Source organism: Echinococcus granulosus (assembly GCF_000524195.1).
Source record: "Echinococcus granulosus chromosome Unknown EG_S00019, whole genome shotgun sequence".
Lineage (NCBI taxonomy): Eukaryota > Metazoa > Platyhelminthes > Cestoda > Cyclophyllidea > Taeniidae > Echinococcus > Echinococcus granulosus.
Genome location: NW_020170399.1, coordinates 912,550 through 928,622, shown reverse-complemented (window position 1 = coordinate 928,622; position 16,073 = coordinate 912,550). Strand labels below are relative to the sequence as shown.

At 38.7% G+C, this 16,073-nt stretch overlaps 2 protein-coding genes across 2 annotated transcripts in view; both read right to left on the bottom strand. All coding sequences in view use genetic code 11, as the record gives it.

Annotated features, from left to right (window-relative positions):
• The window catches only part of EGR_03642 (FERM, RhoGEF and pleckstrin domain-containing protein), a gene marked incomplete at both ends in the record, with an annotated part of 29,859 nt that extends 22,855 nt beyond the window's left edge, over positions 1-7,004 (bottom strand). The window contains 10 exons of the mRNA XM_024492891.1: positions 673-760; positions 1,526-1,657; positions 1,686-1,863; positions 1,943-2,109; positions 3,656-3,779; positions 4,590-4,687; positions 5,426-5,547; positions 6,116-6,220; positions 6,294-6,406; positions 6,965-7,004. Of these exons, the coding sequence (XP_024352774.1) occupies positions 673-760; positions 1,526-1,657; positions 1,686-1,863; positions 1,943-2,109; positions 3,656-3,779; positions 4,590-4,687; positions 5,426-5,547; positions 6,116-6,220; positions 6,294-6,406; positions 6,965-7,004 (1,167 nt within the window). The remainder of the gene's footprint in view (positions 1-672; positions 761-1,525; positions 1,658-1,685; positions 1,864-1,942; positions 2,110-3,655; positions 3,780-4,589; positions 4,688-5,425; positions 5,548-6,115; positions 6,221-6,293; positions 6,407-6,964) is intronic.
• A 2,085-nt stretch (positions 7,005-9,089) lies between these two features.
• EGR_03641 (Choline O-acetyltransferase) overlaps positions 9,090-16,073 on the bottom strand; it is a gene marked incomplete at both ends in the record, with an annotated part of 19,965 nt that continues 12,981 nt past the window's right edge. The window contains 5 exons of the mRNA XM_024492890.1: positions 9,090-9,368; positions 12,072-12,272; positions 13,804-13,945; positions 14,356-14,478; positions 15,853-15,984. Of these exons, the coding sequence (XP_024352773.1) occupies positions 9,090-9,368; positions 12,072-12,272; positions 13,804-13,945; positions 14,356-14,478; positions 15,853-15,984 (877 nt within the window). The remainder of the gene's footprint in view (positions 9,369-12,071; positions 12,273-13,803; positions 13,946-14,355; positions 14,479-15,852; positions 15,985-16,073) is intronic.

Below are 16,073 nucleotides of genomic sequence, written 5' to 3'. Positions count from 1 at the left end.
TATTGCTTTTCTTTAAATGCCTAATAAAAACCGCTTTCCCGTTACTAAAAATCACATAAAAGGAGCTGTATGTTTGAGAAGCACAAAAAAAGATTTTGTACGCGCGTAGAAGTCATTAGCCCCAAGTCTGGACGATTACACTAAAATTACTACCGAAAAAGCTTAATGTGTTTAAAGAATCCAAATAAAACGAAAAAAAGCTGATCAAGTGGAAGACTCCTGAGCTCCTGCTTTGTGTCCAGTAAATTGTTTATTTACCATTTCTCTTGCTGTCAAGCGAGGATTAACTCTTCTTACGTGTGGCACATCCTCACCCTACACCCCACCCCACGTGAATTTTCACCCTTCATTAAACAGTAAAGAGGCTGCTAAAAATTATTTGGCTACAGACGGGATCACTAGTGACCTCCTAGTTAAGAATTCAAACATATATGTATTCCACAAATTGGGCTTGAAATATGTGCTTTTCAAAAATTGTATTGAAACACAGTCTTCTGCTAATGGCTTTAAAATCCTTCATTACTGCTACCCATTTTCTAAGTATTTGTTTGTGTTGTAAATTGGCCATTTTATTGCGTAGTAGCTTGAAAGTGTGGAGAGCAAAATAAGCACTTTCAAATGGTAATTTCTTTTTTACAACAGCAACAGCAAACACCACCACCAAACGCTTACCCGTGCCGGATGAAGGCGCACACCATAAAACTCCACCTTTCTTGCCGTATCAAGAAGCGCGAAATCTGCGTCCGTCGGAGACATTCCACTAGGGAAATAAAGCGATAAATAACAACGTCGTGGAGCATCTGCGCGGCCTCCCTCCTAAGCACGTAAACTGTTACCTGATTGCAAAACCAAATGCGTTTTACACGGCAAACAGCCATTTTTTTGTCATTTTATTTGTTTTCGGTCTTTGAGTCTGCTTCTTAGCCTAATATACGTGTCTTAACCCGGACTTGGCGAAAATGCATTTGATTTTTATAATAAAATTCAAAATAGGCATTTTACCTGCCCATTTTATTTTATATGCCCTGGAGATCACCGAAATAATCAAATAGTGAAAACATGATCCTTACAATGAGACAAACACTACCACAAGACATACTCGAAGGATATTCAGGACAAATAAAAATTTGATTGAAGATTTTCTTTCATGTATCTTTTAAAATAAAAAGTAGTGTTTTAACAGAGAATATCACCTAATACAGCAGTAAATTTAATCATTAGGCCTTCCGACGAAGCATTTATGAGAATGCTGGTTAAACGACGGCATACAATCACAACTTTCACTAGCGGTTGCTAAAATTCACTTTCAATACACCGTAGCTACTATCTGCCACTGATTAGGCGTCCAACATTCGTATTCACGAAGAACAAACAATGCAAGCCTAGTTTTTATTCAAATAAGTTCCGCAACGCAAATATTGTTTCGAGACATTGTCGACTTTATCAAAGCTTTCCATTGCATTCCACCTGCATAATTGCTTTTTGATGTCTGGAACAACAGCAATAGGTGCATAGGAGAGGTGACAGCGGAGAAATATTCGAATAAGTCCTAGAGGCTGCCAGACAGGCCTGCCATGCCCCAGTCGGCGGTGGCGGCAGCTTGTGGTGATTCGATTTTGCGTCGGCCAATAGGCGCTTCACCGTCCCCGTCACATGGCTACGAAAAGTGGCATTCCTCCACTCACACGTTTTTATGGAAGCGGTCAGGGTTCTGCCTCATTCTCTCCAAAAGAGACGATATTAACAGGACTGATATAATTACCATGTAGTGAAAATTAACACTATTCTGCTCTTCAAATGAACGAGGAGGAGTCAACTTCACAATCAGATATTTGAGGAGTTCTTCAGTTCGGTTTGCGAGTACTAATTAGTGTAGATTATATGATCCACATTTATTATTAATCAAACTGAAAGAATCCCGCAAATGTGATAATTATATTACTTTGACTATTTGTTAAACCCTTCTCTTGGATTTCACGGGCTCTTAAGGCTCTATCTTTGTATGTCCGCTGGGTGGCAAGACATCTGGGTTGTGGTAGCAGGCCCTCCCAACCCGCCTGTACGTCTGCAATACATAATCTGCCCTGGTATTGTGGCTTCTTTTGTACTCTGGAAAGGATCCAGGTGGTACAATAGCTTAATTAATTTATACTCACCAGTTCTTCAAAAACGAGTAAATACTAAGACAAAATAAATGGTAATTAATAAGCTCTTGCATAAACAGCACGTATGGACTAACCCCTACTTTGGTGGAATTCACTTGAAATCACAGAAACAGAGAGCCGAAAATAAAGACAAGATGAGTTTGGAGGATTTTAAAGTTGCTATAACCAATTAAGTCGGCTCCATGGCAGCACATCTAAATTAAGCTTTAGTCCGTGAGGATTAAGTGACTAAATGAATCTTTGCGAGTGATTTGCATCCAAACTTTCACTCATTTTAAAGGTGGTGGCTTCGGATGGTATGTTTTGGATAAATTGTCTTCAAGCAAAAGCCTTTAAAATATGTTTGCTTCTCTCTCAACAAGCCGGCACTGCATCTGAAAAACGTCTCCTTGGAGCAAGAGCTCCAGTGTTCTCTTCTCAGACAGTTACTTCCCACCAGATACAAGGTTTCATACTGACATCAAAGTGGGTAAAGGTGAATTTATGGAAAGCAAAGCTTCCTTGTTGCAATATTTATAAGTTCAAAAAAAACACGATTTTTATGCATCTGAGAGTCTTGAAGTGAAACGGGAGGATAGACTTAATGCCTTTGAAAGCACCCCTTGAAAGATTGCTTTCCTGGATGGATTCCATTATTTTTGATAATATTTAATGCTATAGCTACTTTCTGAACAAAAACGTTGCCTGATTGTCTCTGTAAGGATTTTTCCCGCCATACCATCATCTACCTTGTATGATCAAATCAACTAAATGCTTTTCTTCTCTTCAATGGGTACACAAGTATTTTTCCCTTCTTAAAAGCCAGGTCACTCAGGACGACAAAATGTTGCTAAACAGCACGCTCCAGTGACCATTGGGTTTAGGAAATCAAGTCATAAATTTCAGCAAATTTTCAATTTTGACAAGAAAACGTGTGACGACTAGATAAAGCGTATTGTCTTCTGAAAGCAGGACAAACTGCCCTTTTCCCTGGGCTAAGGAAATTAAGAACCAAATTTAACTCGTTTCAGCGAAGTTTCCCAAAAATGACAAAAACAAATTTGGCGGATGAATTATAGTGGTCAGAAGTAAATATGAATCCTAAAGCCCAATATTTGAGAAAAAGCAGTGATTTAATGAAAGCTATCTAAACAAAAACAAATGCTCAATTAACAATAATCCTCGAATTGTCCTTGGATAAAGAATTAGCTAAACGAATCCAGAAACTTGTCAGTCTCACTTAAGAACCTACAGTTTCAAATAAGTTATTCCTAAAGCTGTGGATTTGGGGAACGGAAGTATAATTTAATGTGGCTTCCAAGAAAAAATCATGGAAACTAATTAAAGATGCATTTCGGAGATTGGAAAAGGTAAATGTTGAATAAGACGTGAATGAACAACTATAAAAAAAGCTACCTCAGACCAGTCTAGATAATAATACCAACCGACTTTGTCCCAAAACAATTAATGCTATTCTAAGCATGTATAAAAGTAGCCTTTGGTGCACTTACATATGATTTTTATGGAAGTCCATGACCCTTCTCAGTCGATCGTCGTTGGGCTCGTGGAGGATTTTCAAGTTTCGTAGATAACTGATGTCTAGATACTCCTCCTTAATGAAGTCTCCAATCTCAGCTAATGTCACGGAAATTGTGTTCAGTAAATATATTTAGGAGTAAAAAGGGTAGCCATCAGTTACAAAAATTGTTTATTCAATCAGGACCAACACACAGTGTAACCCCTTTTATGAAGTGGGTTTGTAATGATGAGGAAAACTTATCAGCCATGAAAAATCTACGAATATCACATAATATGATTGCAAAATGGAGACGTGCCATATTTGAAGATGTCTGTGTTTGTGACTGACAATATTTCATACATTTAGTCTCGTACATGAGGTATCAAATCCTAATTTAACCACAAGCTTCTCGTAAACTTAATGGTCCTGATTTTTTATAAAATCTACGCCTTGGACTGTGAAATGCTATAGAAAACTTAGAAGGCTACATGGTTTAATCCAAGCATTTGCGTTTCAGAGGCTTTACAATGCGACAATGTGGCTGCATCCCCCTGCGCCAGGTATTATAAATCTGCTGCTAAATTTTACCTCTTGGTGAATTGCCCGAGCTTCGGTTCTATTTTGACAGTTTAATTCCTCCAACAATATCTCTCCAATTTGCATTCACCACACCTTTCAACAGTCGTAAAATAAACTTTTAATCATTTCAGGAAATACTTTAGCTATCTCATACATTCTAATGTTAATTATGATACCCCACTGTTGTACTTCTCATTCAAAGGATAATTAACAAATTACCGTCACACTTTGGGGTATTGAAAAAATATCAGTGATGAGTAAGTTTTCCCATTTTTATCATGCAATTAAATGTTATAAGTAGTAAACTGACTGCTGTTAAACATGATTAAAAGGTAGTTGGTTCCTACCTTGGACAATATAAGACCCAAGAAGAGCAGCCGTGTTTTCGCTGCATATCAGAACACCAGTGACTAAATCCCGTTTTATCTGCAGTGCAAATAAGTATCTACAATGAAAAAAAAATATGATTTTTGAGCATGTCATCAGGATATCAGTGGTTGTTCGTACTTATAGACAATTCTCGAAAATGAGCATAAGTGTGCGAAAAGAGTGCCCTCAACGTCAACAAAAATATAGGGACACTGCAAGCCATCTTCGACACACAGTACTTCGCTCCGCAATTAAAGAGGGCACTTTGAATTAATTGAGTAGAAAAAATGATGCCGTTTGGAATAGGCTGGTCGTAACGTAAAAGTTGAGGATTTTGATGCTTCAATTTTACGAAGACCATACCATTTTGCTTAATGACTATAAATTTGGATAGATGTGATATTTAAGGAAGAAGGGTCATTGCAGCATGCCAAATTCATTAGGTCAAAGCACAGACCGTGAAAGACAGTAAGTTGTGAGCGACTGACTCTCATCCGAAAAGCCAAAATTTAACCGACTTAGCAATATTGTATGCAAGACCAGTTTGAGCAAACAACTCGAGCCTTGAATATACACGAAGTGAGACTCAAGCCACGCTCTGGATAGCAGTGCTGGGAAAGATACCGCATACCCAAAACTCAGCTTGCACAAATACGCATATTTCATATCATAATCCAAAATTACGGACAGGGACGATTAATGGACTCCTACGTTATGCATTAACTCCCGTTAAAATAATTTAGAAGTAGGGATTGTTTTAAATGAAATGCTGCATTGAATGACTGGTAGCTTGTAAGCTCAGCCTATACCTTACCTCGTGTATTCTTCTTCAAGAAGATTCGGATGCGGTGTGTAGAACTTTACACAAAATCGGAAAACCAAATCTTTGCCATGGACAATCTGGCGCACCAAGGGTCTCGTATGATCCAACCAGCACTAAAAGCAAACAAGGAATTATGACACTTATTTGAAAATAAAAAGTTACCACTTGAATACGAATTTTTAAATGAGTTTAAAGGTATCTATGTGTCCAAATCATTTTCAGACATGAAATAGCGCATTACTCCTGATATGCAGCTTGATCAAAGATTAGTTTGGTTTCGACTTCAACACTAGGCTTTTGACCGAGCAAATTTATTCATTTTATAATTGAAAAACAGTCTTTAGTAAATTCGTTCAGTTGGCGTTTAAAACAATAAACAATTCAAATCCTTTTCCGATGAATTCTTACAGAGGAAGCCGTAACTCGTCTATAAAGAATGGTATTACAAAGGTAACCCCTTAAATACTGTGAAATGTAGGATGTATAATAGACATGAGATCTCATTTCATCAAAGAAACACTAAAGCTGATATATATATGCAAATAGTTGCAACCAAGAATACTGTAATTTGGTTTGGACTTAACTTTCTTTGTAAAGTATCATGGTTTCAAATAAAAACAACCATATTTATGTACTCTGAAATATTAATGTTTATTTTTGTAAAAGATAGGCCTTCATTACCCTGATTCCATCTTCATTCATAAATTCAAGGTCAAAATAATCTGATTCGAGAATGTTGAACTTGCGTATCACTTGCACATAAAGGTCGGCACCACTTGCATGATGCTATAAAATTAAAAAAGTAAAAGTAGGGAGTTGCACAAGCAGCAATTGACAGGAATACATAATAAATACTTACAAGAAGACTGAAATCATGCACAGTTTCATCAAGGTGCAAAACCCGGACATTGATTGTCTTGACCTTCTTCTCAGCAGTAGTTTTCTCAACAGCTTCGACTGTCATTTTAGTTGCTCATCACTTAAATATATTAAAGGTCAGCGAGAAGAACAAAAAGAAACTATAGTTATTTTGTTTAAAAAAGTTTACACGTTATTTTAGACAGTCCAAAAATCTTTTGTTAACGAAATCAACTTGACATGATGGGAGTTGCTTTTATCAAACCGAAATTTGCATGAAAAAAATCCCAAAACCACCCTATTTTGGCTAATAAAGATAAAAGCTACAGGTGCTGATTTATTAATGAAACAAGTTTTACTACTGCTTATACACTCTTAGATTTGGCACATAAAACTCATGGCTAAGTTGACGTGCTTAATATTAATGAACGGAGTGATAAGGATGAAGTCATAACCGACTTGAAGCGAGCCATTAAAACAACCCCAAGGCCCTTGCGATTCCCAAAATGTATTGACTATCATGTGGTTTGTTTAGAATAAATAAAATAGAACCCTTTAAAAAAGGTTTAAAATCTCGTGCACTGCTTCGACTTGGTGCTGGACCTCAAAGAATAACCATATACCGAAAAACAAAACAATAGTGCAGCATTTATATTATATTAAAGTGCTTACATTTATGTAATATAGTAATAAGTAGTAAACAATCCAACATCAATGCTAGATGGGGCGAAATAGTGCACCTACGCTCATTATTTTAAGAAGCGCCTGTTAAAGGGCGGACAACTTTTTTACTTTCAATAAACTTAAACAAAAATGGGTGGCACCAATATTTATTAATTTTTTTAGAAAGTTAGAATTTTTATAAAAAACGTAAGTTAAGATTATAATTGCCAATAAAATGCCTTTTGTTTGCACATAGTAAACGTTGCATAAGCAATCACTAATATATTTCCTCACGACTAATAAAAAATAAAAGATAATGCCTTAAACGTTTATAGATATGATTTTATTTGTTTGCTATTTTGGTTTTGTAAGCTCTACTAAAGCGTTTTAAGACTTTTTTGAGGACGAATGAATGCACATTACTTGGGCAGTCTATACATACTCAACACAAACGAGGACTTGTGGCACACGGTTGAGCTAAATGTTAATCTACTGTGTCTATATGAGTAACATGATTATCACACAATTTACATTGCAGAAATGGTTGTATGAGTGTGCTGCAGTGCCTTGGACCTTGCCTGAAGTCGTAAAAAGACGTGCCACTAAGAGGAGAATAGCTTATTTTTGGCGTTCGTTAAAGCAGCAATGCTGCTGGTATGGCCAGAAGGCCACATTACAAGCCGCTAGCATATAATGCAAGAGGCAAGGGACCTTACATTTGGATATGGGCAAATAAAGTTCAAATCACTACGGAGTCACAGCCGCTTTATAACTAGAATTTACTCCATCGTTTTATATAGCACTACTTTTATAAAGTGCCCTCCTTTAGCATCATATAATCTGAATTGATCTTTGCCAATTATTTTATCTATTATTTTTTAAATTTATGCATAAAATGACCACACTAATGCATTTTAGCGTTTTTTATTCCCTGATGTGGCAAACAACTCAAAAAAGTACCACATTTAATGGTATTACACACTCTGAACTTTAATTCCTTCATGCAAATACGACTTTATTTTCAAAATAAATTGACGAACTCGGGGATACCACATGGTTCGTATTCTTTGAGGACACTAAAAGGCATAGGATGGATGACTAGTGCAATATGTGTGATTAAGGCCGACACCTTACCGCCTTTGCTCATTGTTCGGCTGACGAAAGTTAACCGTTTTACTTGTGCAAGTTAGTAGGTATTGCGCATTGTATGGAAGCAGTTACTTCTCGCCGTTATTTCAAATCGATGATTGCCTGACAGAAGATTACTCGTGAGCACCAATTTTCTGTTTCCTCCCTATACTTCATTAAGTGTTATTGCAACACTTTGGTTATCTGAGTAACTCTCCTCTTTATTATGTGGATACTGAGGGCTGGACCTTATACGTTTGGTGGGGGTATTGTCTCTGGGCCACGTCAGTGACCCTCAATTCATCTGTACGCCGACAATACATATTCCACACTGGTATTATTACTTCCTTCGACTTCAGGAAGGATTCAGGGACTGGCTACATTTTGTTCTCCATAAAAAAATTGGTATCATTTTTCCATAGATAACTATGTGAGCGAGAAAACGCACGCCAAAATGTTTCAAGATCGCTTTAAAAATGAATGTCTTACTATTTGAAACAAGTAGCATTGGAGGTAAGCCGATCTTGGAAGCCCCAAAATTGCTAAAGCCTAAAATACGTCATAATGTGTCATATTGTGTTTCCTTCCAATGTTTGATTTCAACATCTCGCCCAAAGAACAAACTTCCACAGGATAATTTACTGCTGAATTTTCGTCACTGTAATTGTAAAGACAGGATACCTCTTGAATTATATTTGTCACACAGGGTTACAAACAGGAGAGAATAGAATGAGTTTGAAATGAAGCAAATAACTCTGTGCAAAGACAGCAAAACTGTTATCTGGAGTAGTTACACAACGGCAAAATGTATGAGATGTCTACTACTGCAGTGTGGATTAAGCATTTCCCATTATTCCTCATGAGGAAATACATTCTCAACTTTTTTTACAGATCACAACCAGCCGAATTGACTGAGGGTTGGCATAAAGCCGCATATGTATCTTTTTAATTGTTACTGGAATAAGGTAGTATGTATTGCAGCTATTCTACTACGTGAGAGTAAATGCTAGTTATCAAGGACTCCTGTTATCTCCTCTGGAATCGTCCACTGATTTGGTTCGGGCGACTTTTGCATCGCCAACTCCGGATTCGATAAGACGAGATCATGCATCTCCACAAGAGACTCTTCAAGCAGCTCAGCAAATCGCGTGGCGTTCGTGTTGGGATCACTCTTCCAACAGCTGATTACAGCCACTATGTTGTTGGGATGGGGGTTATAAGCGGCACCGTAGCCGTCCGGCACCACGGCACCGTAACACATGAATGTATCCATTGTAGTTGGTACCTAAAAGCCAAAAAATGTCAGTTATAATAGAACTAAAGCTAATAAGTTTGTCACCATTTCTATATTTGAGCAGCAGCATTTGCCTTGAGTCGAACTGAGTTCTTTAAGAATCTTTTCGTCTGCAGAATGGTTTTTGAAGGACAAATCACAAACTAAACGTAGTAAATATTCCTTGGATTATAATTTTCCAAGAATTCTTTTTATCTTGCACTTTTAAGGGTTTATTACCCAGACACCAACCTTTAGGTTGAACTACACGAGGCGCTAGTATGCCAGTAAGTGAGGTGTTAGTAGCCAGCAAACTATTTCATCTGTTGAGGTTCATTAAATGACCATAGTCTGTGGACACCAGGGCGTATTTCCAAGCAAATCAAAGAAGGTAACTTGAAAAAATGTGGATATTTGCTCCATGCTCTTTATTTCTGAGAGGAAAGACACACTCAAAGCCTCAGTGAATCAAGCTATCACTACGTCAAGCTTTCCCACCAACTAAGGGTTTGTTTTTTTCCCACTTCCTGGAACGCATTCACACGGTAAGAAAATTTGTCCACTTGACAATAATTGGAGTGATTTGTTTAGTGGAAATAAATCTTGATTAGAATAGCTTTACAGAAGAGTTAATTAATCTTGAATAAATGAATATAAGAGGCGTCCTTAATTTCTGTATTTCTGTGATACGGTTATAGAATATACGTTAGATGAGAATCCCACTCCAGACTGTCAGCCGCAGTTGTTCCATTTTATGGTCTCAAGGTCTGGTTGTAGTGTAATACTTTGATTGCTTGTTTAACACTAGGTTTTAGTAACGGGGCACTTAAGATTCGAGCATTGCATTCCACCCCTCCGCCCTTCCCCATGCTGACAATACATTTTTTCGGCCTGGGAGCACATCTTCTCTCGTCTTCAGGAAAGCCTCGGTAAGCTGCATTGGTGGCAATGGAAAGCGAATCTGATCTTATGAGAAAACGGTTTTGATTTTCTAGTACCGGACTTTAATGCAAGGGTAGAAGGACATATGCTGCCGAAGGAAGAATTCGTGACTTCCACTAACAGAAGATCTAAAGGTGACCCTCACCTTAAGCTACTAACCAGCAAAGCCATACTAGTCGTAAACCATCTGAAAAAATTTGTTACCGAGCCTTCCATAGCACCTGCACGAAGGTGCCAATGAAGTGAACACGCGATACCCCCTCCATATCTCCTCCAATCGGATCGAACCCAGGTAGATTACATGACTAAAAAGCACTGAAGTTGAAACAAAGTGACAAGGAGGTGTAAACGTGATACCTTATTCCCATGAAATCACTTTAAACGCCATCTCTTACTGAATGACCCTTCTTTGAAACTAGCGAAGGACATACAAGATGGTCAACGCAATCCTCCTCCCCCCAACACAGTTCCCTAACGAGACAAAACTCCAAATCCAGTAGAATTGCCAAAAGAGGTCGGTGACATGGTTAGATACCATTGCAGTTGCGCGCAAATCCACCCACCGGTGCTGTTGGCTCATGTGTGTTTGTTCTACACCACCGACTACGTTGTAATGGCAGATGCCGGAGGTTGACATATGATGTCGCCAGGGCAGGCGCCCAAAAAAGGATGAGGGCTATGCACTGAGGTAATTATTTGTTCAAATCTCGATTTTAGTAACAGGGCACTTAAAACTCGGCCAATGTACTTATACAGGGTGGTATGGCCTCAAGGCCATACTGGTAATCCCTCAGCCCGTATGTACGGGGAGTCTCGAGGCGCTACAGTGACACTGGAATAACACTGATTTCTCTCTTTACCTTAAATACTAGTATTCCTCTCTGTATTTCACTTAATCAATCCACTTTTTGCCTGGATAACTCAACAGCCTTTTTTTAAAAATTTCCTTTTCCTTTTTAATGCTACGCAACTCTACCTGCCTGTTCCTATAAATTCCACCGAGAGAATAATTGTTGAGGAAATTTTGAGGAGCAAAGGTGGTGTGTGTGACTCATTCCAACTTCAAAAAAGTTCAAAACCAAGTCGTCGCATTCCAGTTATTGTTCACTGCCTACAGGCCTTCACGTCTCAAATTATGCCTCGTCTGTCATCGGACCATTTCTGAGTTAATAGAGGTCTAGACCACTTATTTAAAGACTGAAGGACAGGCCAATGCGCAACCATGTGTTCTATACAAAGGTTTCAATATTCCAGCATAAATTCTGCTAGCGTTTCCACGCTCTGTTATGTGGTTATAATGCCGTATACTTTCATGCATTGGCAGGTGTGTGTGATGACATGAATTAGGTGTTTTGACAACAAATAAATGGAAAGTTTGAGGGAACGTCCGTCCAGTAACAGTAATCATTGGATTAGTCGGTTTTAAACTAAGTCTGTTACCTAGACACCAGTACAGCTACTCCGATTTAGGTCTACTCAGTCTGTGAATTATCCCTAAAACAGAATTGAGGTTGTTAATTACAACCATCAGTCATTAGCACCTAGTAATGATCAAAGTTTTTAGAAAACAAGGGATTTGTAATAATAGGGTGCACAATTCCAGCATTTGTTGAATGGAATAGTAATATTTTTGCATTGATACGGTACTGTTTTGCCTGTGATATACTCCCGTGTCAATCTGGACCTTTCAAAAGGGGCATTGTGACTGCTGCAGCACAAAAGTCAAGCTTGTGTTCTCGATTCGCTGAGATACTAGGCATTTAAAACACTCACCTGGCTTGTTGAGAGACGAAACCAGTTGGCTTTTTTGTATGTGGGATCCTCAAATATACTCGGCATGAGCTTCCCCAACATTAGAGCCGTCTGCTGCAGCCCGAGCAAGTGAATGTCGACGCCGTAACCGAGAATGGTCTCCAACATCACCTCGGTTTGCCAATCCATAGCTGCGCGGAGCAGTCGTATTCGATCATCCAACTAAAAAAGGAGGAGGTCAAGTTTGTTAAAAATCGGTTGAGATTAACAACATAACTTCACATACCATAATAAAACGTGTTTAAAAAGTTAACATTTACTGATTAACATTCTTGAAAAAGTCTCCTGCCTACGATTCGCCAACAATCGTGCTTAACGAAGTTACTCGTGAATACAAAACATATTTTGATTCTCTTAGCTTCATGGTCATAGACTTGGCTGAGTACATTCACTGTTGCAAACCCAAATGGCACACTGTCTAGTGGGACGGCAACTGTGATAGGTGCTGTATGAACGCACTATACGTCTTACTCCAAAAAAAAACCTTTAAAGGGCGTGTGCTCTTTAAAGGTTTTCTAATGCATCTACACTTGGCAAAGACTAAAATGCTTGACATCCTTTGACATGCCATTCGTGGTAGGCCTTTATGCGGTGCCTCTATAAGTGTCCATCTCTAATATACCCTGCGCCTTCAAGAATCCACGGTCTCGTAAACTTTTCATTGGAACCGAACTGATTTGCAGTCACGGGTTAATCATGAATCTGTAAAATTTTATTTTTTTCGCTTACTTGCCTGATTGATTGACTGGTTGATATGGGCTGAATATCCATTTCGCCAATATACAGTATATATGGTGCTTATTTTCTGAACTTTATTGAGTTGTGCCTTGGGTGTGTGACCTCTGTGATATGAAGTAATCTAGTTTACCCCTCTGACAATGACAATGAAATGTCAGACAGTGCATAGTTTTACCTCACTGTGAGAGCAAAAGAAAACAGCACCGGCTGGGTTAGTATACTGTGGGTGTAACAGCAATGTACTGTGGGGTAAGTGTACTGGTGTGGCAAATGGCCATTAGGCGCACTGCAGTCTACTTTCATGTCAAACATTTTTTGGGGAATTATGATCTAAACTAGCTTTTGATTGATAGTAAGGTGCTCTAAGAACATGATTTAGGTCATATTTGGGGTTAAATTTCAAAAATAGGCATTACTATCATTTTCAGAAACTCGAGATTTGCAATTCCTCTTGATCCGCGGCGAGTTATAGAATTTAACTTCGCAATTGCTCGAGGTATTACTGCCTACCATCTTCGCTCGAAAGCGCTTTAAGCTGGGAGAATGACCACATCGTCACCGTTATCATTCAAAACACCTCACTTGTGCCTTCAAGTAACCTTTATCATAAATTTCTTTCCAATCTTAAAAACTTGCGCCTTTTTATTTACTTGGACCTCATATATTTCGAGTTGATTCGTTAAGGGAATCAAAAAATTTTCTGCAGATTCGGCTCTAGCTTAAGCGATGAGTTCATTTATTTGCGCTAGCCTACTAAATGTACAAAAATAGGAAAAAACACCCGGAAAATTAGTAAACAAGTAGGCAACATTAACAAATACAGTAACCACAGCACTCTTCTCCTTTCTTATTAATTGGGCCAGCGTAAGAAACCATATCGGCTTAGAGCCCAGGGAGTGCCTTCCTTCAACGCGTCGTCAAAGCGATTATGATGGATTTAAAAAAAGCGAGTTACCGTGTTTGTGCCCAGTTCTTCGGTCATTGCGCGACACCATTTCAGAGCTGGCACAGAGGACGCTCGAATGTTGTCCACCCGACCAAGCTGAAACCGTCTGGTGGAGGCGCTTTCATAAGTCGCCACAAGATAACCGTGCATTCTAAAGTTAAAAGTACTTCTCTTTTGACATAGGAGACTTGCATATTCCAAATACTTCTACTCAAAACTAGCTTCCAATGTAGGGGACGATTTTTTGTGTTATCTATCAAAATTAGGCACCCATTTGTCTAGGGAATATAAATCACTAGAGTGCTCTCTATTTTATTTGAAAGCTCAGATTTATTTATCCAAGAGACTAGTTTGATTGATTTAAAGTGACTAGATTACTCATTTTGATGAAAATCCAACTGAATTTACTGTAATATTCTCGAGTATGGTTCTAAGTTCTAAGGCATTTAATTAGATCGTCTGGAATTGGGTCGTGGCAAAGTTGGATGAACAGTGAAATAGCTGTACGAAAAGTGGAAAGTTTAACGGTTTATTATTAGCCACTTAGAGCATAAAACTTACTTGAAATGTGTTAACTGAAGTGCCAATTGGATGAAGGAATCGGGACTCATGTTCACCGTTTTTGGAAAATCTCGACCATATTTGTTGAACCGCATTACGCACAATTCGAGATCCTCGGTAAGTCTGAGCACAAATTAGGATTCCAGTTTTAAAATTGAAAGGAAAATGGGGGTTAAAACATGAAAACAAGATGGGACTGCCAAATCCTATCATAAAATTAACTAGAAAAGAGCACCTATCAAGGTAGGAAAATTGTTTCTCCACGCTCTCCCAATCTTTCAGCTTGTAAGGAAAATCTTGGAGGTTGACTAAGCAACTTTAATATGACCTCTAATTTAACCACAAATATGTTTACCTTAAAATATTTGTTAAAAAATCGCATATACCAATGGGGAGGTGGTTACAAAGCTCTCCAGGCATGCCACGATATCCACTGCTGTGAAATTGACAGTGTGACGATGAAGAAGAGTTGATTGGCTATGGAGTGATTAAGGCCATCCTGTCAACCAGACAGCAATTTATTACTAGTCCCCAAAAATTCAAGCTAAGGTAACAAAGCACGGGCAAAGCGTGTGACGGGAAGTTCGTCCTTCCCAAATAGCTACGTGCATGCCCTTTGTCCACGCCCTTCAATTCGGCAGTACGCTCGCACATGATGTCTCCCTGGGCTATAATTACGAGTCGGCATCAAAAGAAACGACTTTTCCTCTCGTCCACCCTTCCCTTTCTTTCTAGTGGGTCAGTCGTTAACTACAGACCTGTGTCTTTTAAGACGAGAGGATAAAGAATCCTGTCATAAACCCCTGACCGTTTGTAAGCAGTAGGGAAGAGAAGTAAGGTGGAGGTGGTTGAATTAGAGGAAATCCTGGGCCGTAAGGACTTTCAGGCTCAAGTTGTTTTGTACGAGCACAATAAATGATTTATCGCATGAGGTTTTAACATCGGAGTGGGTTAATTGCTCAACTAATTTATGTAAATCCATTTATGTGGATGCGTTATTTTCTCTGGGGAAATAGCAAAAGTCATGCGTATTTTGCAGTCACCTGTCTGATTTATAACACTCAGTTATATCATACCTTGGAAGCATTCATTAATAATAAAATGGACAGTAAATTATTCCCCTTCTAGGATAAGAGACTAGCTGACGGAATTTCATTAGGACATATTTTTTTTTTTATGTTTTCTTTTAGCAGCTTGCCATTACTCATAAAGTTTGTACACTGTGCGTAAACCAAGGCATCCATTAATTCGGCTTCATTGTGGCTAAGGTAAAAGAACTGGAAGTCAACTGGAGATGAGTTATTCCATGCTTTAGTATCAATAAAAATAAGTAAACAGAAAGACATTGCCTTCAGGAATGCATAATTTCAGCAGTCGTCGATTCCCTTTAAATGAATGGCTTACGGACAAGTCACTCCAAAATTGGGACAAAATTTGGCAAGGCCTCGGGCGAATTTTTGAAAAAAAAATTTAGCTGACTGAAGCTCAAAAGCTAACCTGTCCACCTCAGCCAGTGCCTCGTCGATGGCAGCATTTGTTGTCTCGTCGACGTTCCACTTCAGTTTCGTCGGCTCGGGCAATGCGCAAATGGAGGTGTGTCGGGTGAATTGCCAACGCTTTACCTCCTGCCTGGTGTGTGTGTGTGTGTGTGTGTGTGTGTGTGTGTGTGTGTGTGTGTGTGTGTGTGTGTGTGTGTGTGTGTGTGTGTGTGTGTGTGT